This window comes from Diabrotica undecimpunctata, chromosome 6 (genome assembly GCF_040954645.1).
Source record: "Diabrotica undecimpunctata isolate CICGRU chromosome 6, icDiaUnde3, whole genome shotgun sequence".
Taxonomy (NCBI): domain Eukaryota; kingdom Metazoa; phylum Arthropoda; class Insecta; order Coleoptera; family Chrysomelidae; genus Diabrotica; species Diabrotica undecimpunctata.
In genome coordinates, this window is record NC_092808.1 from 122,577,875 (window position 1) to 122,588,483 (window position 10,609).

The following is a 10,609-nucleotide window of genomic DNA, read 5'->3' on the forward strand; positions in this document are numbered from 1 at the left end:
TCACTCTTTACGACGAACTTCAGCAACACTTTTAATTGATGGAGGCGGAAATCTAGAATGCCTCAAACGACATGGGGCCTGGAAATCAAGCACGGTTGCCGAAGGATATATAGAGGATTCAATAACAAATAAGAACGATAATGCTCAAAAAATTTTAAACCCTCATGATTCGCCAACATCGGAAATGATTGCTAAAAGTTGTTCTTGGCCATCAGTATCATCAAAAATTACCAATGCGTATCAAGAGTCGGGAACATTTTTGCACGGTTTCAATTTTGAAAATGTCTCATTAACTAATTGTACTTTTAATATTACTATAAATAAAAATGATATTTAATTGTTGTTAATGATATTTGTATTGTTGCTTTGTGACATGTTTCATATTGTTGCCATGACAACATTTTTCTCTAACAAATTGGAAAAAAACTGCTCCCGGCGGAGACATCAAACTTTGGCAGGATCAAGTTAGATAAGTAATGTCATCATTATTTGACGTTTGAAGAAAAAATATTTTTATTGTCAATGTTACACCGTTAACCCTCCTATTGTAATAATTGTTTTAAACATTATTGTGAAAGGTATTGTAAATGGGCGTAAATAAGATTTATTCCAATTTATTTGTATTTTTTAAATTTATTTTTAAATCAAATTTCAAACCTTTTTGATTTTTGTTCGTTAATTTTTTAGCTGCCTAATGTAGATTACATTGTCTTAGTATTTATCCAACTTCTATATTGCACATGTTTCAAGAATGTTTACATCGTTTGCACCAACGGATGGTGAATAAAATATTCCACTTAACAATAGTAATATTAATAACAATAATAACAAGGTTTAACAGTAAGCTTTATTATTAATAATGTGTCTGAGATGAGCGAATTTTTTTCTTAGAGAGGTTAACTCTGGATAACAATAATGATAACAACAAACTAGAAGCATAAGACATCAAACCAATTATTTTGGGTAATTTTAATAATTTTATCCTTTTTATCAAAGTACCACCACGCTAATTGCTTTAGTAATTTAACAGGCTATTACCCATCACACACATGTATTACACCTTTTCTTTCCCACACATTACATATTAAGCAAAACTTTTTTTTATCATTTCTGTCAGCTCGATCATTCCAATATAAAACACTATGTTGTCCACAAAAATTTGAGTCGAGCGTCCTATTCTCAGCTTGACACTGTCCCTTTTCCTTGTTTTCCTCAGTCATATACCTCCGCATACTAGCCTAGCTTTCTCTCCGTTCCCATTTACACCTAACCTGAATACCAAAGGGACCCATAAGTAAAAATTGATTTTACGGACGATTTATTTACTGTTAATTTAGCCGAAAAGGGTATGTCAGTCTTAGGCACTAAACTACTCCAAGTTGTGTGAATAGCAACTTTTGCCAAACTGTAATGTTTCTTCAGTTAAGCTTTAATGGACAACTTAGATCTTACTTCTTCTTCTTCAGCATTAAGTAATCCAACTTTGGACATAGGCCTTCCACAAATCAATCCAGTGTTTTTTTTGCGCCACTTGCTTCTAGTTGTGTCCTCCGATCTTCTAAATGTCATCAGCCCATCTCATTTGTGGTCTTCTTCTGCTTTTTTTTTCTAACCATGGTCTCCATAGTTGTATTTTGTGGTTCCGTCTTTTATCCTTTAGATTTTACTATCGTTCTCAAATAATTATAGCTATTTACGATCTTCAAGGCTTGATGATTCAGTTCCCAAGAATCTCTTATCACACCACCTTCTTTTCTGAATAAAAGTGTATTGAATGTATCCAAATTTATTTTTAGATTTCACATTCTGCACTATTTTTTAAGTTCATTAATCATATGTTGTAGCACTCTTCGATTGACCGCCAGCAAAACCAAATCATTTGGGTATAAGCAGCAACCATCTGCAATAAAAGTTTTATTATCAAACCATTTATTTTAAAATCGTCACCAAATGCTTCACGAAGGTCATTCAAAGAAAAGTGCAGTAATGGCCTTAAAACGCATCCTTTTTTACTGACATTACAGTCAAATCATTGTGACAGATATTTTGGTAGATAATTCCAAGAAAATTGGGACCGGCCCTGGCAAGGTACGGTTAAGTAGTACTGATAGCGTACTCCTAGTTTTTAATAAAAACAAGTGGTTTTATTAAATAGTTTTTTAAAATTAAAGTGTTTATCTACTAGATACTACTACGTAAGTCATCTATACGTAATTATTATTTTATTATTGTAAAAAGAAAACGTCAAATAATAAATATACACTACCGTACAAACATTTTGTGAGGTTAGCTGCTATAAGTAGCTTATGGTAGCATGAGACTGGTTTTTCATTTACCAGAGTCGGAGTAAGGCCTTCGCCACCGCAGCTTAAAATGACTTCACACAATGTAAACACACCTTCCAATCCAACCAGTCCAGTAAATCAACGTTCGAATATCACAAACAGTTATGCTTCAGCCGCTTCACATTCTTTTCCGAGTAAGAACCAAGCAATTGTTTTTAGTTGTATCGATAATACTAAACTGCAGGATTATCTCATTCCCTTGGGTACAATCATCAACCCAAAAAATATTATTTTTTCATCTAGATTATCTCATAATAGAATCTGCATGTATTTGGCAAACAAAACCGTAGTAGATAACTTCATGACACAACATGGCACTATAGAAGTACTCGGCGAAGTTGTAACAGCACGAAGACTTGTCTCTCCAGCAGAAAGACTAGTCTTGTCTGGAGTCTGCCCGTCAATTCCTCATCAAGTATTAGTTGAAGAATTACAGAATATCGGTTTAAAGCTTATTTCCCCAATAACATTTCTGAAAATTAGCTCGACTCTTCCCGAATATAGTCACATATTGAGCTTTCGGAGGCAAGTTTATATAAGCCCTATAACATCACCAATCTCAGATTCTATTCTAATAAATTTCGACCAAACACCTTACCGCATATTTTTGTCACAAGGTACACTCCCCTGCTTTATTTGCAAAAATACAGGACACATATCATCCCAATGCAAAACCAGTTCAGTAACGGAATCAACTCATATTGACTCAAACAATGAAGTACCAAATCAAACAGCTTCAACAAGTATACTACACAAGGTACCAAACACCCAGCAGTCATCAAGTTATCCATTATCATATCCGAGCATATCACCTACACCTACAAATCTCCACGACAAAGAAACTACTAATACTCCTACTCATAGCAACACTTTTAATCAACCTCATTCAGCGGCAACACCGTTTTCACAAACTTCGGAAGCAATATTTTCCAATCTACCAGCTCCTTTTCCATTAGATACAACTGCAGAAAACTCTAATAAAATTGATACATCACCACAATTTTTTGAAACTACCAATTCAACCAATCTTACAAATAAAACTACAAGCTCGACTTCTGTCACTACCAATGAGTTTGCTCCAGTACTTCCAAATGTAATAAAGCCACATCATCTCAGTGAAAACTCTAACAGCAATTGCGAAAACGCAAGTTCTTCCATAAAACGCAGTATTGGTGAGATTGACACGCCTCCTTCAGATTCAGCAATCTCATCAGAAAATCTGTTTGCAAAACCCAAACTCTCCAAACCAAAAAAACCGCGCTCATCTAAAGTTTAATCTACACGGGAAACTCTTGAAAATTTCATTGATAATCATACCCCACCATTCGTTTTAAATTTCCACCAATTGTCCTTACTGATTGATAATGTTCAAGGCTCCCCCGACACTATTAGCGTCGTTAAAGAATTTACAACTGATATGGCTGGTTTACTCCATCTTTTACAAAGCAGCTATCAATATGCAAATGATAGATCTACAAAAAGCAAGTTTACAAAACTTAAAAAAAAACTACACACCCACTTAGGGAAAGAGATTTGTGACTTAGATAGTGACTCTTCTGTAGACAATCGTTCAGTATCATCTAACTCCGAATCTGTTAACAACATTCAACTCGATACTTCAATGAAACATTGATGGATTTTTCCATCGTCTCCCTATGCTACAGCTTCTTTTATCTGAATATTCTCCAGATATTATTTGTCTACAGGAGACAAACTTAAAGACCAATCAGTTGTACAATTCAAAAAATTTCACTTGTTTCCGCAAAGACCGTACAGATGCAAGTCGCGCAAGCGGTGGTGTAGCAATACTAGTAAACAAATCCATCGAGGCGATACAAATTCCAATAGTCAGTGATTTGGAGACCGTTGCTACCAGAATCATATCTACCAGTTTAGTATCTATTTGTAATGTTTACCTTCCTTCTGACAAACAAGTCAGTTCTGATAGCCTTTGCAGGTTATTAGAGCAACTGCCACGTCCTCGTATAATTCTAGGCGACTTTAATGCTCACAACATAATATGGGGTTCAGATCACACGTCTGTCAGAGGTTCAAGTATTGCCGGTATCTTAGATCAACTTAATATAAATTTTCTTAATGATGGTAGCCCTACAAGATTCAATATTTCAACATGATATCCTCATGCATCGATTTAACTCTCTGCGACCCAAATTTAGCTCATTGTCTCAGTTGGGACGCTCAAACCTATACATATGGTAGTGACCATTTTCCAATCCTAATTAGAAACCATAATTATCCCTCATCAGGACCCATATTCATATCTAAGTGGAGAATAAAAAATTCAAATTGGCAAAAATTCTCCCAATATATCGATAATAACATTTCCAGTTTGGATATAACAGACGATGTTAACTCGAATGTAGAACAGTTTAATCAACTTATCTTAAGCGCCGCCCACAAATCTATTGGTAAATCTAAATCTGTTAAAGGCCGATGTCCTGTACCATGGTGGAGTGACCGTTGTGCTACAGCAATCCGTGAAAGTAAATCAGCCCTAAACCGATACAAAAAACATAAAACATCCGAAAATAAATTAAAATTCAAAATGCTAAAAGCAAGGGCACAGCTAACTGTCAAAACGGCTAAACAATTTTCATGGAACAAATACGTATCGGAAATTAATAGCAATACTCCCCTCTCTGATGTCTGGAACAAAGTTAGGAAAATTTCTGGTTTACATACTTCATATAATTTAACGGGGCTAAAAGAAAATAATAATTTCATAACATCGAGCAGCGATATTGCAAACATTTTTGGAAGAATCTATCAAGGCCACTCATCGAATCAACAGTATACCGCCAATTTTCTCAAAGCCAAAGAATTCGCCGAACAAAATCCCATTTATCTGTTTGAAGCACAAAACAATTCATTAAACCATCCCATCACTTTTCAAGAGATAAACTCATCTATTCTTAACTTGAAGGACTCTAGTCCGGGCCCTGATGATATTCCTTTAGCATTTCTGAAACATCTCCCTGTTTCAGCCATAACTTATCTCTTAAACATATTCAACAGAATTTGGCTTCACCACCAATGGCCAGCTATTTGGTCAAATGCAATAGTCATTCCTTTCCTAAAAACTAATAAACCTAAATATGACCCAGAATCATATCGACCCATATCTCTGACATCGACAACCTGCAAATTACTAGAAAATATTGTTAACTCCAGACTCTCATGGGTTTTAGAAAATTCTAATTTCTTAATCTCCGAGCAAAATGGCTTTAGAAAAGATTAATCATCCACAGACAACATTTTAGATTTGGAAAGTGAAATACATGAAGCTCTTGCTACAAACCAAAAATGTGTTGCTATATTTTTTGACTTAGAACGTGCATTTAATAAAGCTTGGAAATACAACATTTTAAGACAACTTCATAAATGGAATATTCAAGGTCACTGCCTTGCTTTCATCCAAAACTTTTTAAATAACAGATCTTTTCAAGTAAAAATAAATAATATCCTTTCAAATATTTATAGTTTGGAAAATGGTACACCCCAAGGATCCATACTCAGTCCAACACTATTTCTGGTAGCAATAAACGACATCATCAAAAACATTTAAGCACCCTTACAGGCTCGTTTATACGCTGATGACCTAGTGGTATCTATTAAAGGTAAAAATATTTCCTCAATGTCATCAATCCTTCAAAACTTTTTAGATACTCTCGAAAATTGGTCCAACTTTACAGGTTTTCAATTTTCAGTAGAAAAATCAATAGGAGTCGTATTCTCTTTAAGTTCCTTGCCGCAACCTCCTAACCTAAGAATGTATGAGAAACAGCTGGAGTTTAGAGATCACCACAAATTCTTGGGTTTAATCTTCGATTCAAAGTTAACATGGAAAAATCACATCTCAGAACTAATCCTTTCCTGCAATAAAAGATTAAATGTTTTAAGATCTCTCTGTAATAAAAACTGGGGCTCAGACCAATCCACTCTACTCCTCCTGTATAAATCTTTAATACGTTCTAAGCTAGATTATGGAGCAATTGCCTATTCCACTGCTAATAAATCTGTACTGAAATCATTAGATATTATCCATAACAAAAGTCTTAGATTAATCTTAGGGGCTTTCCCAACTACACCTGTATCCAGCATTTATGCTCTTTTAGGAGAACCATCGCTACATCACCGCCGCATGTACCTCGCTCTATCACATGCAGCCTCAGTCGCGAGCAATACTTCAAAGCCAATACATCAAAACACTTTTACAAATAAATATTTAAACTTATTCCAAGATATTCGCTATACTAAAAAACCATATTACGAAAGAATTAAATCCATTCTTCAAAACCTAAACATTAATTTTCCGGAGGTTTTCTCCTCGGATATTAAATACCCCGAGCCTTGGCTGATCGATATACCAACTTGCAATGCATCTCTAGAGTATTTAGATAAATCTAATACACATCATTCTCTAATTCGGTCCAAGTTTGAGGCCCTCATAAATAAGTACCCCGACTACCATAAAATCTACACAGATGCATCTAAATCCGAAGACGGAGTGGGGGCATCAATCGTTTCTCCAGAAAACAATCTTCTTTTCCGTTTACCCCCAGCATGCAGCACATATTCAGCTGAACTCTATGCCATATACCGTGCTGTGAAACTTCTTAACGAGCTTACACTCACAAAAGCCCTGATTATAACAGATTCCCTTAGCTCTTTAAATTCATTAAAACACATTTTTCCCAAACATCCTTTTGAAAAGTTGCTAAAATACCAGCTTTCCCAAGCTCATGAACATGGAAGAAGCGTCCAATTTTTATGGGTTCCCTCACACGTTGGAATAACAGGAAATGAAGAAGCTGACAGGATTGCACGAGAGGCAATATTAAGTGATTTGTCGGAGCCGATAGACAAGTGTGTTACCACTGACTTAAAAGCTTATTTTAAAAATAAAGTGTTGTGTTTGTGGCGAAATGAGTGGTCTCAAACTAATTCCAATTTAAATAAAATTAAAAATAATGTGTCTCAGTGGTTTCCATCGTCGCGCAATAGACGAGAACAAATTGCGGTTGCGCGTTTACGTCTGGGTCATACCAGATTAACGCACTCCTACCTTTTCACAAAGAAAAATCCACCTATATGTGATCAGTGTAACGTCCGATTAACAGTCGAACACTTTTTAACAATTTGTAGTAAATATGACCAAGAAAGACAGCGCTACAAGATCCCAAACGCTCTACCACAGGCTCTAGGTCAAAACTGTTCCTGTGACAATATAGTGAATTATCTCAGATCCATAAACATTTTGTATAATCTGTAGGTGTTTAACTATGTTATTTATATTTTGTTCCGTCGCTAATAACCTTTTGGTGGATGCGACATCTTTTTCTAATAAAAAAAAAAAATTCCAAGAAAAAAACTTTCCGCCGATCAACAATATCAAAAGCACCACTTAACTCCACAAAAAATGTATAAAATCTTTTGACTCCCCGTATGTTTTGACTATACTCTTAAAATTACCAAGTTGTTTTTAGTTAAATATTCTGTTTTGTATCCTACCTGGAACTCATTTATAATGTTATTATTTTGTACCCACGAGCTAAGTCTGGTCAAATCAATGCTGCAATGAGTTTGGGTATTGTACATATGTATATTTATGTACATTTATATGTATTTATATGTACAACCTCCTTTCTGGTTTCTGGAAGATACTTATAAACCCCAGCAGTAATTTGATCAACACAAGGTGCTTTATTTGGTTTTAAATATACACTGGTTAAGTTAAAATCTTCCCTAATGGCCGAATTTCTAAACATATAGTCGTTTTTATAGTTTCCAATGACATTCGTTTAATTTACTCTATTATAATGACATTGTCCTGTTGGGCTGACGCTAATGCGGCTCTGATAACGCGACCATATTAGCTTTCGTATAACAGGACCCTAAGCTGTAAATTCAAGGTAATTAATCAGATTATGTTTATTTATATTATTAATATTTATATTCCACTTATTATACATTAACTGGTGTTACTGACGCAGTTCAAAGAATTAAAACATTGAAATGGAACTGGGCGGGGCATGTTGCCAGATTAAAAGATGGAAGGCGGATGAAGAAAATTTTGGAATGGAGACCTAGACACGATGCTTATCGTAATCGAGGACTTCCTCCAACAGATGGTGGTCAGATGACATCAAACGCATTCAGCACAACTGGATTTAGGGTGCTCAAGGTATAATGCATTGCAATGATTTACGGGAGGCTTTTGTCCAGCAGTGGACTCAAAACGGCTGATTATAATGATACATTAACAATTTACTTATGTAAAATTAAAATATTATTAAACTGAAAAAAAAAGTAAAATGTAGTGGAAAATTGTTTTAAACATTATTTTGTACACTAAGCAAAAGAAAGTTACTGTTTTTTATATAGGAGTAATTTCTTTTGAAGCTAATACTTAAAATTATCTATTTTCCTTATAACAAATAAGCAAAAAATTTAACAATTTTAGGAGAAACATAAAACGTCTTTAATACCGCATGCTAAAGTAATTTTCCAGAAGTGGTTTTTATGTTCTTTACAAAATACGAGAAATGCAAGTTATCTAACTTTTACGGTATTATCTAAGTTTTAGATGCACTAAAAACTTTGCGATCCTGCTATTAAAATATTTCTGTTTAAGACAGCAGAAGTTGGAAATACTCGACTAATGTATCCACGGAGGTAAAATAGTTACGATATGCGAACTTTTTAAAATTCAAAAACTATTTAAAAGCTTTATCAGAGGCACTTAGTAGTTTTACAGAAGTAAATATTATATTATTGGCTATGTTTTAAGTCATTTTATTTTAAATCATGAATGTGTTGCTTGTGTGAGTCCATTTTAAAAGAGGTAAAAAAGAAATAAATTAGACTTAGGCCGTCCGCACATGAAGCTAGTAAAAAGTAACTAAACTAGTTGGTAACTATAATTACCAACTGTTTACTAACTGTGACTCGCACACTACGCTACTGAAAATTAATAGAAACGAGTCACTTCTTGCCTGTACGAGTAGCTTTGTTATAGGGTGTTTAAATTTTAAACTTTATTATATTTTATTGAGTGTTATTATCGCGTTAAAAATGTCACTCACTCAAAACAATTATTCAGATAACACAATCTGTTTGTGTTCTACATAATTATGTACGAAAACGGGAAGGAATACCATATAATATATCATTCCAAGTCTTTTCGGTAATATCTTTTTCGCTAATGTTCATTTAACATATAGTTGTATAAGCAGGGATATATTTTCACTTCTTACACTAATTTTATATTAAAAGACTGTTCTACCAATTTCGCCATTTCGCGTGTAAACTTTAAAAATATCACAACAAACTAGAAACTAGTCTAGAAGCGACCTGCACGTCCAGTCTGCTGTCCACTGATCACTGATGCATAAGAGACCAGTTACTAACTAGTAGCGCTGTGTGCGGATACAGTAACTAATAAGCAACTGATTGATAACTAAAGTTACCAACTGGTTTCTTTTTAGTAGCTTCATGTGCGGACGGCCTTACTCACAATCAGTTTAATTTTACTACCTAAGACGACCGGTTTCGCTTTCTAAAATTTGCAAAGCATCATCAGGTCAGTGGTACAAAGTAAATTAAATGCTGAAATTATAAAAAGCCCATATTAGAGTGCTGTCTTATAAGGATATAGATCAAAAAAGTTATAGACCAAAAAAAAAGTTTTAGTAATTATGAAAATATTACATGTCTGTGTTAATTAATATGCATAAATTGCATTAGCAGACAGAGTAACAACGCACAAATTGGTAAGAGAAAAAAAATCTGTTGAATCGTAATAAATTAGAAAAAAACAAAATACTACTTACATTCCGGCACAAGAGTTATTATATAGTGATTGGTGATTCATAGTTCAAACTATCCCTTATTACTGATAATGAGTGATCTTCGGTCAATGTTGTAACTGTCTAACAACTTAGGAGGAAGTTTCTTGAGGGGAGGGATGTTAACAGATGATATAGGAATAAGGTATATGTTATTGTTTTTTTTTTTTTTTTTTTTTTTTTTTTTTACCGCATCAACCCCTAGGGTTATTAGCGGGTGGTATATCTTTATTTTAGAAAAGTTACATTGAGTATATTATTAAAATTTACATAACAGTTTTGTAAAATATAAACATTTTATGTTATGTTACAGTTTGTTATACAGTTTACAATTTTTGATAAAATTTATTGTATTGCTAATGTCTTCTTTTAGAGTTTCTTTCAAATTGTGTTTTA

At 34.0% G+C, this 10,609-nt stretch overlaps 1 protein-coding gene across 1 annotated transcript; it reads left to right on the forward strand.

Annotated features, from left to right (window-relative positions):
- Positions 1-4,476: 4,476 nt before the first annotated feature.
- On the forward strand, positions 4,477-5,604 carry LOC140444595 (uncharacterized). The gene has a single exon (XM_072536357.1). The coding sequence runs from the start codon at positions 4,477-4,479 to the stop codon at positions 5,602-5,604; it is 1,128 nt and encodes a 375-aa protein (XP_072392458.1).
- Positions 5,605-10,609: the final 5,005 nt, after the last annotated feature.